This window comes from Opisthocomus hoazin, chromosome 5 (assembly GCF_030867145.1).
Source record: "Opisthocomus hoazin isolate bOpiHoa1 chromosome 5, bOpiHoa1.hap1, whole genome shotgun sequence".
NCBI classification, from domain to species: domain Eukaryota; kingdom Metazoa; phylum Chordata; class Aves; order Opisthocomiformes; family Opisthocomidae; genus Opisthocomus; species Opisthocomus hoazin.
In genome coordinates, this window is record NC_134418.1 from 70,914,560 (window position 1) to 70,932,671 (window position 18,112).

The 18,112-nt window shown below is 37.7% G+C and overlaps 1 protein-coding gene across 1 annotated transcript in view; it reads left to right on the plus strand.

The window, feature by feature from the left end:
• TLL1 (tolloid like 1) overlaps positions 1–18,112 on the plus strand; it is a 141,807-nt gene that overhangs the window by 88,321 nt on the left and 35,374 nt on the right. Inside the window, exons 10-13 of the mRNA XM_075421672.1 lie at positions 6,678–6,793; positions 14,448–14,550; positions 15,868–15,984; positions 17,027–17,172. Of these exons, the coding sequence (XP_075277787.1) occupies positions 6,678–6,793; positions 14,448–14,550; positions 15,868–15,984; positions 17,027–17,172 (482 nt within the window). The remainder of the gene's footprint in view (positions 1–6,677; positions 6,794–14,447; positions 14,551–15,867; positions 15,985–17,026; positions 17,173–18,112) is intronic.

The window sequence follows — 18,112 nt, forward strand, 5'->3', positions numbered from 1 at the left end:
TTGTAAACTCTTTTACAGATGAATGGGTTAGGTCTTATTACAAACTTTATATAGTTGTAGCAGTTGCATTTAGCATTTAAATATCTTCTGTCTAATTCTAGCATCCTCTTATTTCAATGACTTTAATGTTTTATCTTGAAACAGTGTTGGGGTAGAGTTGCTGTCTCAGAGACATGAGTAGCAAGTCTGGAGTAACCTAGAGTCAACCCTGTGGTTGCTCCCTTGTGCTAGTTCTTCTCTAAGTGCTGCCGATCTCCAAGCAAAAGGTTTTACTTTGCTAGGTGTAGCTGAGACCAGTTTTAACCTTTGGTGTTAACCGAAGCAGTTCAGAAGTGCTGTCTCCCAGCCAGACTTTGCCAGCAAGGACCTTGTGGAAGACTAGACACACCAGCTCTGTGCCACATAGGTTTTACAGCCCTCATGCTCCTCATGGGAATTAATAAAGTATCAGTAAGTGTTTTAAGTCAAATATACGGCTACTTTTTACCACCTGATCGCTACAGAAGGACTAAAAGGAGAGAGCAGGGCTGAAGTGATGGAGCTGCTTCAGATTCGTATCAGCAGCAGTGGGACCTACTGAAGATCTGGGGCACCTAGTGTGCATGTGATGTACACTGTGGAGCTGAAATATGCTTTTCCTTTCTGCTGTAAGTACGTTGAATCATAATCTTCTATATAACGAGAACATGCACAGTGTTTCTGGGCCTAGCAGAGCAGAAACCACTTTAAAGTGTTTTCTTTAACAACTGTTCCTTTTGGAATAATTTTTGTTCTTTCCTTTTAGTACAGAAAATACTTGAATAACGGCATTCTTCTTGGCAGTGTTATTTCCAGTAAGAGTATGCAGAGAGCAACAATTTCATAAACACAGAGAATACATATATATTTTGATAAAAGACAAATTTTGGAGACAAAAATAATCTGTAGAATCAAAACCACTGTGCAAGTAGCTAGTATCTTATGATCACATTGAGGGAAGAAAGAAAGAAAAAAAAATTAAAAAATTTACAGCCTAGGCTATTTAGATAATACTCTAATAGGCACTTTCAGCCAACTGAAAATGTTGCAATGTGCTTTTTGAGCTGATGTTCAAACAGTTGTTCAGAGAAAATGTCCTTTTCATATAATTCATGAAAATGTGTGATGATGAGTTATCACTTCTTTCAATGTATTGAAAGTCTTGTCGAAAGTTAGTTTCACAGTGTTGTAAAACCATGGTTGTTCAACAGTGTGCACTGTAAAAGGAAGTTATTTTTTTACAGCACGAGTGAACACACTTCAGAAGGAAAATAAAAATGAGTTGTGGTTGCAGCACCATGCTCCTCTTCTGGCTCTTCACTTTGGCAAACTTTGGGATAAAAGACAATGGTTTTCTAGCCTTGCTTAGATGAGCCAGTCCATAAAAGAAAGTGAGTTTTGAGAGAGAGAAAAAGGCAGAAGGTTTTGCTACAAATTTTAAATAACATATTAATTAGTGTGGGCTTTTTTCAGTTGATATTTTGAATAGAAAGTGCATAACTGAATAATGCAACACAAACTTAAACATCCAATAAAGAAAGCAGCTCTCAAAGTTGCACGGTACTTGTGATCTAATAGATTTTTTCAGCAAATAGTGAGATTGAAAACTCAGATATTAAGCTTCTGATTTTATGAAAAGAATCGTGTGATCATCATAGTATATAGCAATAAAATCCTTGCCACGCTTGTTTTTGAAGGTGTGCTGTGTTTCCTATTTCAGACGAAAGATGTTAATCGTAGTGTTTGCTTATGATAAAACAGTAGTGGATATTTCAAACATTAATAACATCTGCATTGTTTTATGTGTTCATTTCTGTTGCCTTAAATGTAATACAATGAAAATACAGAAACCAGTAATTTAAATCAGTATTTTCCAGAGATACACACTTCTTTGATAAAGGATTTTGTGGTATTGTCTGTACAGTAACTTAAATAAATCAGTATTTTCTAGAGATACACACTTCTTTGATAAAGGATTTTGTGGTATTGTCTGTGCTTTGTTTGGTGTTCTAGTTATTCCTGCAAGCAGTTTCTGGTCCAAGAAGCCTGCTGCACTTTCTGGGGCCTGTGAACATGAAGCTGAGCTCAGGGCTGCTGGAGAATACAGCTGACCCTCACAGCAGTGAGGCAGCCGGGCCTCCTGGGTTGTTTTAGCTAGTCAGGGTATTTAGGGTCATTATTCAGGAAAGGGCTTAGTGACTAAGAAACAGTTTTGAGCTTGGTGAAGCCAAGGCATGAGATTTGATAAACTGTCTTTCATCAGCTGAGTAAGTGCCAGGATTCAACAACCTAGCAACAGCAATTTTGGTTTGTTTTTAACTTTTTCTTAGGATTTTTGACAAAGGAGAACATAATTGCTGATAGGGATCTGTTGCATTTTAATACTGGGTTACATTGTTATACGACAGAGTAATAAGGAGAAAGCAAGAAATGAAGTTGAGGGTCCTTCCTCTGCCAATCTTGTTTTGAACTTTGAGTGTCTTGGCATTTCAGAACAGAGCTTGAACTTCAAGGCTGGATATATTACAACAGTTTTCAGGCTGTGTGACAGAGTAATAGAATATGTATTCTTCTGGTGTAGCTACCAAAATTTCAGCATGGGTCTGCATTTATAGTTCTATATAGAATTTGTAGTTGATTTAAATTGATGGGAAATGATGGAGAAGGATATCTTGGGCAGAAAAAGAGAATGAGAAAGAAGTGGGTAGAGTGGGACTGAATAACAAATGTGAAAGGAGGCTCAGGCTGGCAGGAAGAGGCTGTTCAGAGGAAGAGAAGTAAATGGAAGAAGTTCAGCAATTTACTAATTGCCAGGGTCCGTGGCTGTATGCGAGGAAGAGGGCAGGTGAAGGAAGCCTAGCCTGGCTCATTTTTGTGCTGTTCTCACTGTTCCTCAGGTTTAGCTTGCTCCCATCTCTATTAAATTAGAAAAGAGGGTTCACCTTCAAAAGTCAGCCTTTATTCACTACAGAAGGAGAATTAAAATTTTTATTATTAAGGGAAATCAAGTCAACAGTAAGACCCTGAGTTGTGGTAAACTGGTTAAGTTTTTGGCTTAACAAGTACATTATCAGCAAGAAATATTTTTAGAACTCGGTGGCAGCTATATATGCCATATATGTATAGGTGTACAGACTTGGGTCCAGGTAAAAAGTATTAAAGACCTTAACTATTTTCAGAAAATGGTAACTTTAAATTAGCCTCATATGACAGTATGTATTTGCTAGTGCTGTGGACAAAGGAATGAGAGTTGGTTCCCTAAGTGTCTTGAAGAATCTGGGCTTTGTCATTTGCAGATTTCGCTATAATCCTTAATGGAACTTGACCGTGTGCGTAGGCCAGCCCACAGAGGTGTTATACACAGGCTGTGTAATTAAACACTGCTGCAGAGCTCACTGGTAGAAATTGCTTTGTATAAGCATATAATCTGTCTGCACCCATTGCTAATCTTTACAAGGAGAAGCAAAAATAGCTTCCCTTTCCTTACCACATAAAAGGCTTATCGGAAGACTAACCTTCTCAAGCTGTAAAACAGACAGGAGATTGTTTTTTTGGTTAGAATGTGTGTGTGAGCTGAAGTGGTGTAGCCTAGTAAAATTCTTTTAAGGCATGGCATTTGAGAGTGGGGGGAAAAGCATCAGAGAAAACATTGGCGATGTTAATGATTAACAACGGAATAAAAATGTACAAATGCTTTATAAAGCAGAAGAGTAGAAGATTGAAGATGTAATTAATTTCTTCTGACGTGAAATATACTAAGATCAGTCATTAGGAAATCTAAATAAGTGGCCCTTACCACTCATTTTACTTCTACATTTCTTTCCCACAGTTGACTCCATTACTAATGGACAGTCACACAGTAAAATGTTTACAAGATACCATTTTATAAGCCTATTCACAAACATTGTAGTTACCACCGTCAAATTACAGAGAAAAACTTTACATGCTCTAGTGAAAGAATTTTGACTGTTTCAATTGCAGAACAATGTGCTTTTAAACAAGAAATCCCCAAATATCACCCTGTCTGCAGTGGCTCTGGAAGCCAGGCCTGGAACTCAGATCCCATAGATAACGAATTCAGATGTTGGTTGGTATACGCTATTCTTGTTATAGTTCCCTTGAGTAACCAGGAATTTTAAATTAAATTATAAATATGGTGAAAAACGTAAAGCCTAAACATATTTTATAAATTCTAATTGTGTTATTTCTTAGTAGAATTTATCCAAATACAATTTTTCTTATGCTTCCCTTAAATTCAGAATTATTTATGAAGATTTTGATTTGATAGAGAGCTCCCAAGTATTTAATATGAATATAAGTGAAATTTTTGCATTAAACAGATTTATTCTATAATTCCCAGAAAAAGAAATTGTTCCGTGACACTTTTTGCAACTTAAAATCCATAGTTTTACAGCTATATACAACTTCTGTTTAGGGAGCATGGAATGTTATTAGTATTCTGGAGAAAATAATCCTGTACTCTGTACAGGAGAGAAAAATTCTGACATGTTCTCAAAAATGTAAAGCTACTATGCTTAATTCATTGATGTGTTAGTTTACTTTTATAACAGGCTAATTTAGGGATTTTAATAGAGGAAGGGGTAGTCACGGTCAGGGTCTTCCTCCTCTCCTCTTACTAATTGCATGGCTGCCTTTGAACCAACCTCTCATATGTCCCACTTACTTGATACCATTTAGTTTGCTGACATGCTTTAAGTTATGTGGATATCTGCATTGCACGACTTCATGACCAGTACTTGTGAGTCAAAGTTACAGTTAGTTGAAAAAATGCAATGTGAGCAGAAAAGACTGGCCAAACAGCATTCCCCATCTCTCATCCTGTCATTTGCTGAAGGCTTGCTTCGTAACTGTGGTGCTGGTGAAATAGTTACAGCTAAACCAAAGAGAAAATGTACTTCAAATACGGTTGTACGCCTCGTGAGAGTACACTGATGCAGTGTAGTCTCGATGAAGCTGTGCATGAGGAGAAGAACGAGGGCTCTAAAAGCAGTGAGAAGAATCCTTGGATCCTCGTGGATCTCCCAAGTAGTGCGTGCATCTGCTGTGCAGGGTATCTCCTCTTTGGGCTCTGCTTTCCTCTGCTCTTGTACAAGACTATGAATTTACTCTTGGTCTTCTCTGAAGTGCTTTACATATGCGTTACAAGCTATGATACAGTTCGCTAGCTCTTGGGGAACCCAGTGCAGTACTCTGCAATTTATTTAAGTTTGCATTCATTGCTGTGTTAAAAATAAATTGTGGTTAATTATGGATATGGCCTTTTCACTGAAAAGGCTTTGTACAGAAATAATTATTTAGCACTGAATACCTTTAGTGTATGTGTCATTTGCTGTGGCTGCCTGCAGTTTTTTAAAGATGAAATCACATTTTTTAAGTGAGGGGAGGAAAGTAATTTTTTTTTTCCTCTTTCATTCCTAAAGGACATGGTGATGGTGACTTTAACCATGAAATTTTTTGAGCCTTCCACCAATCTTTCTTTTCTCTCCTCATCACGAGAAGCATTTTAGTGTCAGAGAGCGTATTTAATGCCTTAAATGTAGCTTATGTATGATATTACAGTGTAGTTGTCAGATTACGTCTTGGACGCATTTTAAAAAGACAGCCTTCACAGCTGTGTTGTCTGTCTTTGTCATAAACAACCTCTTCCTTTGTCCCCTTTTATTTAAAGATTTTCCAGATCATTTATAATTCATTGAGATTTTGATGGTACAGTGGTTCACCTGCTGGCAGTGGTAGCGCTGTAATTTGAAAGCACTGCAGGTCTGATTACACTGTCAGTCATGGGATAATATTCTCAAATTCACATCCCTCGTATCACACCTGGAAATTTGGTGGGTGAAACAACTTGATTAAGGTCAAAAAAGATGATTGATTGAGGTATGACGCCCTACCAGAATGAGTTTTAGTGGTGGAGAATGGCAGCAGCTTCCAATGCTGTATTTTTGTATGAAGAGGAATTATTAACCAGTCTGCCAGCAGCTAGTAGCATGATTGACAGGTGAGATATGGGTGCTAAAAGCTTCAATAATAAAGAATATAAAAGCCTTTGGTATTTTTGGACTTTACAGTTGCTTTGCTTTATTACTCTTATCTCTAAAAATCACTGTTGCAAGAGATTTTGTTGAATATAGGATTTAGTTTTCTATACAACATAAATGAGTGACTTTAGATCAGATCAGTCTCTCATGTGGGCAAAGTACTAAATTAAATGAAACCACTGACAAAGTTCCAGTGTGGTGCTGATCACACTGTGCCAGATTTTGTTCTACTCTTCTTTTAATTCTTAAAAGATGTGTCTAAGGGTGTGGCTAACAATTTTTTCGTGAAAGTAAAGTTATATGTATAATTTTGCAGTTGGTTGACAGCAATGACATTTTTAAGACTGGTGTAATTTTAGTTATGTCAGCAGACAGCACACAAGTGAAATAGTTCCTGGAATAAAAACATCCTGTGTAAAATTGAATGAATGTCAGACTGGCTTAAAATAATTGTTCTGAATAAATCATAAAATAACTAGTCTGTTTTCCATTCTGCATCTGCAGTGAGTTAAATGTATTCTGAGTAGATATTGGAGAGATACATTTTTCTCTGTTAGGCACATTCAATTTTATATTTTTACTGTATTTTGTTTCTTTCAGCCTGTGGAGACACACTGCAGGAATCTACAGGCAACTTTTCTTCTCCAGGATTTCCAAATGGTTATCCTTCCTACACACACTGCATATGGAGAATCTCAGTGACCCCAGGGGAGAAGGTATTTTAACATTGGCTCAGCTAACTAGGTGCTATTTTTTAAAATGTTGTGTTTCTTTAGCTTTTCATTTAAGTTTAAAGTTTTCATAATACTCGAAAACAAAGATAGGCAATGAAAAATGGGACAATGAAGTATGTGCTATTGACTTGACTTTGTCTGTGGCATTAGAGCTACATCATCTCTTTGGTGGCTGTCCATGTGAAATGAGGCACAATTTCAATCCACTACGTGTTTGCATCATGAAATCCCTTCAAAACTGGCTTCCAATTCAGTTGGTAGTTTGGTGTAAAGGTGGAAGATGTGGTGCAGGCTCCTGGATGGTCTCTCCTCCAGCATGGGCTCAGGCAAGCTGACTGAGCTGTGTGGGGCTGATAGCTGGGCTCTGCCTAAGGAAGCTGTTAGTACGCAGGATGAGATGTATTTTCTGAAGTGAAACAGTAATAAAATGGGCTAAGGAAAGTGTTATTTGAAGTGTTCCCTGGTATCATTCTAGAGCATATACTTTTACTTTCTGGGCATCAATTTTATGGGAAAAAGTGGGAAAAAATATTGGCTCGGTGAGAGCAATTCAGGGAGAGCAGTATGCCATCCTAGTGAAAGCAAAACCTGTTCTTCTTGTGTACACTTTCAAAACCTGCTAGCTGAATCTTGTTTCAAGTTATTGGCTCACATATTAGCCTGCCTCTAAATAAATAAGGATAGAGGGTGCAATGGAAGTTTCAACTGAGACAAAATATGCAGGAACAAAAAAAATGATATAAGTTTCTTTACGAGACGTGGTGGGTGATTTTAAGCAAATACAGCCTAAAGACTGAAATATAGAACCTAGCACCAGCCTCAGTACTGGAGAGCCCAAAGAGGAAAACCCAGCATTTACCCCTAGATATTTCAGTCATTTTTGTCAGTGGTCTCCCATTCCCTAATGGATATAGTTTTCTCCCAATTGGATTACTTTATTCTGTGTTTCTTTCAGGTCGGGGTCCTGGTAGACACCAAGAATATATGTTCTTGATGTGCTAATAAATCTTGAGGAGCTGTAAGAACGTTTGCCACTGTGGGGGATGAAAGCAAAGTCTTTTAGAAAGCGTTCTCCCTCCTCTGGGCAAGAGCCAGAGGCAGGAGGAAAAATAAACACACTCTGTGCTCCGAGGGCGTGGGCGGCTCTGCAGGTTGGCAGGGAAAAACAAATGAAAACAGATGAATAAGAGAAGGTTTGCGCAAAAGATGCCAATTAATCTAGATAGGTAATTTTATGTCCCCACTATTTGTGTTGCCTCTTAGACACTACTGTGAAAGCAACAAAAATGGCTTAGATTTCTATTCCTCAGTTAAAAAAAATTTTAAAAATGAAGTGTTCATCTACAATTATTATTGGCTTTTGAAAACAATATAGAAGTTGGGAAGTGGTCATGCTGAAGTATTCATAGCATACTCCAACTGTGTGTAAGCCTATATGTGGAAGTTAGAGTAATTGTAATATATTTTTAATACCATTATGTGTTGAGATTGTAACCACCACTGGAGCTGTATTATACTGTAGAAATGCTTAAGGGGGGAAAGCCCCGTCCTAAAGTCAGCAATGTAAGAGGACCAACTCCTCTTCCATCTTATCCCCGCCCTAAATGGGGAAAAAGACTGAACAGAATTTCCAGTTGAAATTTGATATGACAAGTCGTGTCTGCAGGGCACTGTTCTGACCTCCAGCTCTAACAGTCTCCATGTAGTTCAGCAAGAATGAAATAAATAATATTTTTGCTAATGTCAAAAAGTCATTTCTGTCAATGCTGTTCCCATAGGATATTGTCTGTCTTGAGATAAAGGACCCTATCTGGAGCAAATACTTGATGTGAATAACAGATAGCAGAAATGAGGTCTAAATCTTAACTAATGCATAGGTCACAGTACCTTGGATACACATTATGCTTGATTCCAAATTTTCTCAGTAAACGACAATGATGACATATTCATGTTATGAAGGGAAAATCAAAATATATTTAAGTTTTTGTCCCTTTGCTGCTTTGACCCTGATAGATCTCAGCAACGTTGTGTGGAGGTTAGAGTACATATGAGTACATCACATCATGTTCTGAAACGTTAGTGAGCACTTCAGTCTCCTAAAAATAAACTGAAAAAGTAGATTGTCTAGCTCTTGTCTCTTATTTATTCAGAATTAACATTGTGCTGTTTGAGCATAGTTTAGAGGACTTCTCTCCTGCTGCTTTCTGCGAGTACAGACACTTCTGATCTGTGGTGGTAGGAAATTCAATGAAGGACGGGACTGCAGTGGTATGTGCTGCCTGCAGCATACCTTGTATTGATAGGCATCATGACTTGCCAGCCTAACCTAAAATGTGTGCATCCCTATTACTAAAACAAAGCAATTCATTCACCTTTACTTTCTCTCAAGCTTGAAGTCTATATTGTAAGCAGCTGTACACAGTGTATGATACACAAAGAAATCTCTGGGGGAGGATGGTGTTGGTAATAGTGCATGCCCTTCGCCAGGGTGCATCCCTCGTTCTGATGTGTAGAAATCTGTTGATGTAGGGAGTTGCAGCCATGCCAGTGGTTATTTTTTTTTTTTAATCCACCTTTTTGAACAAGTGACATTACTTTCCAATTTTGCTTAGTGTTTTACATGAATGATGAAATAGGACAGATAAATCCTTGGTTGATATGGGAAAAAAAGCTACCTGCAGAAACCTTCATTAGTACTACCTGGAGTTTGCTATATATTTTGTGTTCTCTTATCCTAGGCTATAGGAGGTATGATATGTTCTCTCTGAAGCTGCAGTAGCACAATTGAATCTGCTGTGTAATCGATAATTCCTTAATTGTGCTGACAAATGTGGATTGATTGTTTTGCCTGTGAAGACTTGCCATCCTGACCCCCTGAGCAAGCTCTGCCTTATCTGTAGCTCTACTTAATACTTTGCAGAACTGCAAATCAGAATCTTAAATGTATTTATTCTTGTTTAGTTCCTGGCCAGAAATCATGCTGTGACAGACTGGGGGTTCTGCCTATGTAGAGCTAATGAATTCTGGTCGATGTTAAGGAATTGCTGTATCATCAAATACCTTGGCATGTCAGAGTGAGAAACTGCTGTGAAGATTATTTCATATAGTTTCAAAGGCAGGGACCATTGAGGAGGCTCATTATATTTTAATAGTTTACATTTAGAAAGCAGCACTTTGAGACAATGACATGATCACACCCAAGTAAAGCTGTTCTTTTCCCAACTCTATCCTGGCAACCAAGGTATGGAAAAAGGCAAATTTCTGAAAAGAAAACAGAGAAATGTGATGTTTCAGCTGTGTCATTGAAAATGGAAAACTTGTGGCTAGGCTGTTGAGAGACCTCCAGGCTCTACACAGCTGAGCCGATGGAGGAGGTGAAGGATGTGGCTTCTGTAACTTGTTTCCAATAGAGCCAGCTGGGTTAGCTAATCAGCTGTGGAAGATAGCCTGACCTTAACCCAGCTGTCTGCATCTCACCTGGATAAGAGAAGAAGGCTTGCCCTTGTGAAGCCCTCTGCCTCCACAGCTGGGATGGAGTGGGCATGGATGGAAAATAACAAAGAGACTGTTGAAGGCAGCAGGGTTTTCAAATAATATGGCTAGGTGCAAATGGAGATACCTACCTACCGTTTGAGAAACTCCAGGAGAAAAAAAAAAAGGTAGGCGTTTAGAAGGAATCTGAGCTGCAACACTGATGAAGCTGAGGAGAAGAACAAAAATTTTGCAGTTAGTGAGGCCTCTGTATTTGAAATATGGGTTGAAGAAAAAACAGTCTGCAAAGAACAGACAAACTTGCTGTGTGAATAACAGAAGAATATAAAGAACCTCTCTGTCATTCTCAGAGGTAGATTCAAACAGCATTGGAAATTTAAGGAAAAAAAACAAAGCAGAGGAAAGCATATGAATGATTGTCCTTTTTCCAAATCTGCAGGTTTCTCATGCAGACGAACGTGATGAGTAGTGGGGGTTTGGGATCCTGATAGTATTTGTGCATTTATTTCTTTGGTATATGTCCCTGAAGGAGTGCCGTAATTGTAAAGGCAAAATACACTGTGGGTTAGACAACTGGGAGAAGGTGCGCATAAGGTAGGAGAAGTTTGAGGGGTGTAGCAGTAAGTAAAAGCAGAGGTGAGCTGCGAGTTGTGAGTTTCCATTCCGGGAAGGAATGGCATGGGAAGCCTGTATCCGGAGAGGAAGACAGGGATGAAACAAGAGGTGCTGCAGTTAAACAAAAAGAAACATGAGAGCATGTGGGTGGATACAACCACAGTAACCCGGGGAATGCCAGCTCAGAGCATCAACTAACGCTTTGATGCATGCCATTTTTTTAGGTAAAGAGTGAAATAATCTGAAAACTGAATAGTAGGGCATTGAAGGATTTCTGTCACTTTTCTCAGTAACACTGGGAAGAAAATATTCTTCCGACTTAGAAAAATAAATTAAAAAACCAATTCTCCACAAGGCCCTGGTGAAAAACTGGCAAGGGAAAAATGAGAGCCGTACAAAGAGAGATGCAGCTCAGAAGTTGGACTTCAGATAGAGGTTGTTAGGTAGAAATGCAGATTACAGTGCTTGTTCTGTTGACAGCGTGCCCAAAGTGTATGCTGTGGTTATCCGAATCATTCGAGTTGTCCTCCTGCTGTAGAAATTTGTTCTTCTTAACCTGATGAGCCATACCTGAAATGGGAAAGGAGTCTTAAAGTTTAGCTCACAGAACATACAGAGGTAGAGGAGATCTAGAATGAAATCTAGAGTGTCTCAAATGTGGAAGTTCAAATCCTTGGAGTTCAAAAATGGACTGTCTGGATGATTTCCTTACTGGCTTTCACAAAAAAAACCCACACAAAAGACACAAGGAACACTCCCTCCATCCCTCCATCATGTGTCCTGTCCCCACCCCCCAAATTCCCTACCTACTCTAGCTTTAAAAACACTGATTTGATGTATTTCCTATACAAAAACTCTTAATTGTTCTTGTTCACTGAATGATTAAATGGATAAGCATTTAATTATCTTTTTAAATTCCATGCTTATGAACGCATCTGCTATCTGCATAATACAAGATATTATTATTTGAAAGTTTTTCATTAGGACTTACTTTGCTTTGTTGTTCAAAATTCAGGGAAAAAGTATCTACACTGAAAAATAGTTCAAGATATTAGAATATTATTATAACAACCTTTTCAGTATAAGGAACATGTTTTCCTTAAATATGTTAATTTCTACTGTAATTTGTATTGCAATAAAGAGAAGGGATTGCACAGCAACTGTGTGTGATTTCAGATTAGTCCATTTTTGTCTCTGAGCTCAGGAAGGAAGCCTACAATATAATTTGATGACTATTCATTGTTGTAGGTCTTTATGATTTAGAGTGCCAATGGCAGCCTGGACTTGAGTTGGTATTATCTAAATACATTTCTAAAGTATCAGACTAACATTGAAGCAGACATTCTTTGCATATAGATCTGAGACTAAATTATTGCCTCCCTTGCTGGCCCTGAAGTGACAGAGGGAAGGGGCCAAAAAATAGAGAGGTCAGATTGTATTTGTTGCATCTGCTACAGTAAAAACATTTCAAAGCTACTTGCAGCATGTTCCCACGGAGAACACAGTGCTAGAGACAGCCTGCTGTTTAACCAACCCTTCTGCAGGTTTTGTGGATGTGGTAACAGCTTGTGGGTATAAATGTTTGGCCGTGCTCAAGCATCAGAACAGGTATCCTTTTATTCAGTGCTGTCCTGATGGTCCTTGGCGTGCTTCATGTCCCATACCTTCATCCCGCAAGGCGGTGGCTGCCAGCATAATGTGCCTTACTGTACAGGACTTCTGGCTGTTAGGTTTTATGTGTAGCCTTACAGATGTTTTCTATTTCCCGTGGCACCACGGTGGTAAAGGTGAAAGCTGAATAGAATCACCCGTGAGCTTGGTCTTGCACCCAAACAGTCAGCAGTTTGTCAGCACTAGGTGATAGGGGAAGATGTGACTTTTAACATGAAGTCATAAAGTTACCCAGTCTCCATGGAAAACAAAAGAGATTTCTGAGAATGTGATTGCTCATATGGGTGTACTTATTCATTTTTCATGAAAAGTAAGTGAAAGCAAAGCCCCTTCTAGCCTAATGTTAAGTAGTGTTTTGCGGTGCAAGACTGTCTCCATTTTGCATTGTTTGGAGAAGAGCATTACTGTCATGCTCTACTGTCTGACCTATGCACCCGAACCACTGAGCTCTGTGTTATCTTTAAATTATCTTCCTCCAATAGCTAACAGTTTTTATCTCCTTAAAAATTAAACAGTCTTAAAAAGTTCTGCCTTTCTGGTTTACTGTTGTACTACGTTGCCTTTGGAGACACGCATGTTGCATTCAGAAGAGATGGAAGTAAACTGTCCCGTCTGGCTATCTGGGCCCATTGCTGCAAGTTACGGTGTTGTGTTTCCTCCTTGCAGCTGGACCGAGGGTAAAATCTGCTCCTTTCATCTGGCGCTCGCAGCTGCTTCATAGCCTGTCATGGAGATATGTTTTTGCAGTGTGAGGTATTTGCTACTGTGCAGCAATTCACGTTTGCTTTATAACAGCAGGTTTCAGTTGTGAGTCCCTAGGATCAAAGCTAAAAATAAAACCACTTCTATGCTCGTATGTGAGTAAAGAAGATTTTTAGTTAGGCTGGAATATTTATTAATCTACAGTGAGGAACTGATCGGAAGAAGATGAATTCTTTTTCCAAAGACATCTAAATCCAATGAAAGGGTTCTATAATACAAAATATGAATGATTGTAAATCTTCTTTTTTGGACTTATCCCTCAAATTGCAGGACATGACGCTAAGACTGTCCCAGTCAGTCAGGGACCAGACTGTAGCTATCATGTCATCCTGTGATCCAGGATGAATCTTACTGCTGTGTTAAAAGTATAAGTTTTGGCAGTTTAGTATTTCTAATCCAAATTTGGGTAAAGTAATGGTCTAGGGTAGTCCTGATATTAATTATTGAAAACATACCTATTTACAGAAGTGCTCAGTAAAGTTGGGAATCCAAGTTCAGAAGTTCCAGAGATGCACAGAACTCAGATTTGTATATAAAAAGCTTTGTTACAGTTTCATTAAGAGTCATTAAGGCCTGTGTACCATTTGTTTTAGGGTTATTGCTTTTAGCATTACTGTCCACCAATAGTCAATATTTAGCTTGTCTGGAAGTTAATCATCCTGTCAAAACAGCAGTAGAAGGAAACAAACCAAAATAAAAAAACCCAAATTTTTTTTCAGCTGTCAGTGCTGATTATAGTCAGAACGGAAGAGTAATTGGTAGGAGAATTATCAAATGGCATACTTAAAATTACATTAGCACATTATTTTACCTTATTAGCATTCTCAAATTTCTATTTCTCAGTGAAAATCTCCTTGTAAGCAATTAAATGTGAATAGTCTGTCTTGAATCTGATCAAATATGTAAGATTAAACAATGTTCCCAAACATCTTTTACTTACTACAAGAAATAATTAAGGAGAGGTTAATGAAGTGCACCAGTAATTGTCATGCTGTTACTGGTGACCACTCTGGCTTCAGTTCTGCCCAAAGTTGTTGTGACAATTTTCTAGTATTAACCACACATGATGTAATTAGGTGTTCCTCTCTGATTACAGATTGTTTTAAACTTCACCACCATGGACCTTTACAAGAGCAGTCTCTGTTGGTACGACTATATTGAAGTAAGAGATGGCTACTGGAGAAAATCGCCTCTGCTTGGTATGCAGCACTTGAATGCTGTGCTGTCCATAGGTGCCACACTCATTCAGTTCAGTGGGCTTGATTGTTGTTGCACACACAACAAACCTCTCACTTTTTAGATGTCTAGAATGTATTTAAGCTTGGGGATGGGAAAAAAACACTAAATGGCCTCAAATAAGTAGTTTATTTGACTTCAGGCCTTCTTTTCATTGCAGCTAGTTGTTATTCAGCTTCGTGTGGGAAGTTATAGAGAAATCTGTAGGGAGTGTGATGGGAAATCCCTAGATTACATGATGAGCACACGCACTGTGGTTGAGAGCACCCACTGTAGAGTTGCACTGATCAGCTCTGTTCCTGTGCTTGTTGATTTATGAATAGAAAATTGCATCTATTTCTTTTTTACTTGTCCTTCCCTGCTCTTGCAGGGAAAAGACATGCAAAGCAATAAAGAATTCTTAGAGTTGCAACTTCTGTGCAGGAAGCTGCAGCCATCCTTTGCTTAATTCCAGGGGTTGGTGGGGAGATTTCACACCCTGTAATGCCACTCTCCAATCCAGAGGCTGGGTTTGACATCCCATGATCTTCTCTGATTGAAACGGGGATTTCATACCATAGGAAACACGAACGTCTCCAACTTCTTGGGTCAGTTTTGTTGTTGTTTTTAGAATGAAGACTAAAACTATTTGTTAGCATCCTCACAGCCACAATTTAAAAGCAGTAAAAAAAGGCAGAAAAGGAAACAGATACAGAGGCAGCTTTTTAACAGTAGTGCCTATTTTCTTGGTCTTAAAAATAAACGAAGAAACAATGAAGACCAGATGGAAATTACCCTTTTCTCTTGTACCCTTCTCTAGCACCTAGACAAACAGAAATTTTACCTACCTAGGCTGAATTTAAGAGGATAATATAGCCTAGGCTCATTTGGATGTTAGTTTTTAAATCTCTCTGGTCCTTAGACACAGTGAGTGGTATTACTGTGACCTACATTACATTCCTCTTTTAAGGTTAGTACTCACTTTCGCCTTCCAAAATACCTGGGGTTGTATGTATAGAAACAATCTTAAACAATAGATTTTCTACTTAATTGCCCTAAGTTTCGTATCTAGACTAGTGAGCCTGACTGCAATGAAAAGAAGTACTGAAAGCTTTAGAACAAAATCTTTGTGTATTAGGTCCTGATCTGCAGAAACACATGTTCTTAACCATAAGCAAGTGAATAGTTCCACTGAGTTGGTTATGCCCCTCCTGTTTATAATGTTCAACACTTGTATAAATGTTTGCAGCTTTTGGCTTCAGAAGTGGCAGAAAATGCAGTTACTGGTTGCATGTTTTTAGGCAGGTTTTGTGGTGACAAACTGCCAGAAGTCCTTGCATCTTCCGACAGCAGGATGTGGATCGAGTTCCGCAGCAGCAGCAACTGGGTTGGGAAAGGTTTTGCAGCAATTTATGAAGGTAAGCCTCTTACAGCTTAGAAATTACTTGATTATGGAGGAAATGTATTAACCGGATACCTTTGGATATTTAAAAAAAAAAAGTCAGAAATAACCAAATATGATATCATTATTTTATTACTAAGAGAGAGAGTAGGTGTAAACTTACTGGACAGGACATTTTGAAACTCTTCCTGTGATTAGATTTCAGATGACCTCTTTTCTAGGGACACCACTAATAATATTCATAAGCATTTGTTACCAGTCTCTTAATTAACTGAATGTGCATGTTCTTGTGCTCGGTGTGTGAAACGATTTCTTTGAGTACTTTCTGTTTACTCTTCAGTAAAATCTGACTCAAGTTTTCCATATGCTCTGGGATTACTTAATAGAGACACTCCCTCACACTGAGTGTATTAGCAAGTCAAGATTCACCTGTTTAAAATAGATCCTATTTAATTAAATATTGAATCCATGGTAGTAAACTGTATGAATTAGTTGATATTGACAAATATTTACATGATTATCAGTATGGACCTTGAAAAGTGCATTTACTTTTCAAGAAAATATTGTTTATTTCTATTAACTGTTTCTTCAAATTCAGTGTAAGCTTGAAGTGATAAACTGTAGGTTGAAATGTATAAATCATTACAAAATATGAGATTTCTGTCTCATTTGTCTCTTTTTAAAGGTTAGTAAATATCAATGAAGAATGTTTATTAAATATATTTCAAAGGTAAACAAAAAGTAAAATCTAATTATTTTGACCTTTTAAATATATTCTGTAAAACATATAGATTCAGATTATCCGTGATTCCAAAGTCTTCCTGAACATTGTAGACATATTTAGAGCTATTAGAAATCCTGAATTGTATTCGCTAACTGAAATATGCATAGTGGTTTAAATGGATTGTGTTTTCAAGAATTTGTCCTTGGTAGACTTTTTAAGTCTTCTCCAGAATAATCTTCTCATTAGCTTTAAAAAGTGGAGCATAAAATATCAGTCTGGGCATGGGGAACAGAAAATGTCATTACTGACAATAAGAATTTTATGCTTTTATCAGCTATCTGTGGAGGTGAAATCCACAAAAATGAAGGCCAGATCCAGTCTCCCAATTATCCTGATGACTACAGACCAATGAAGGAATGTGTGTGGAGGATAACAGTGTCAGAAAACTACAATGTGGGATTAACCTTTCAAGCATTTGAGGTAAAGTCTTATAACTGATCGCAGCGAAATGTCCAGTGGATAAGTGACATTTAAGGGAATCCTCATTAAAACTGTGAATGAATTTAAGAATTCTCTATGAAAAATAAGCTCCAGAATCTATTTCTACTCGCCATGAAACCTTCCTTTCTGTAGAACTTTTCAAGGTTAAAGGTTTTTCATGTTTTCTATGCTGTTTGAATTGGAATGTTTAAAGCACTGACAATAGTTGCAGTTTAGCAAACACATAATCCAAGTCAGCAAGGCTGCTTTAATATTCTGTTAAATAATAGGGATTTTTTTATCTTTGCTAAATCTTATTGTTAAAAAGGAATGTCTATCTGGAAAGAAACCACTGTGATTTTTGGCTTCTGTTTTGAGAAGAAAAAGCCTACTTAAAATCAGTTTACAAACCTATATTTAGGGAGGGAAGAAAAAAGCCATGGTGAGTCATGCGTGTCTTTAGTGTACATATCTCTGTGTGTAACATTGCTAAACAGTGGTAAACTCTTGTATAACAAAGAAAAGGAATATTTCATATGTCATTTTTATGCGTATGTGATACATTTACTTGACATTTATAGATAAATTTAGTAACATACTTTGAGTTCACCTGTTTTATTTTAATATGCTTCAGCAGTAATGACATGAAGAACAGTCCTTTTTTAAATCTAAACTTTTTGGCTTTAAATTTACTAAATAAATTTAGTAACATACTTTGAGTTCACCTGTTTTATTTTAATATGCTTCAGCAGTAATGACATGAAGAACAGTCCTTTTTTAAATCTAAACTTTTTTGCTTTATGGTGCACATAGATATAAACACAGGTATCGTAAATTTAGACATAATTTCCAACCTGTAATTTTAGTCTTACAGACAGACTTCAGGGGTATGGCACGTTTTTGCTATGACTGATGAAAAGTCTGAGCATGAGATAGCAAG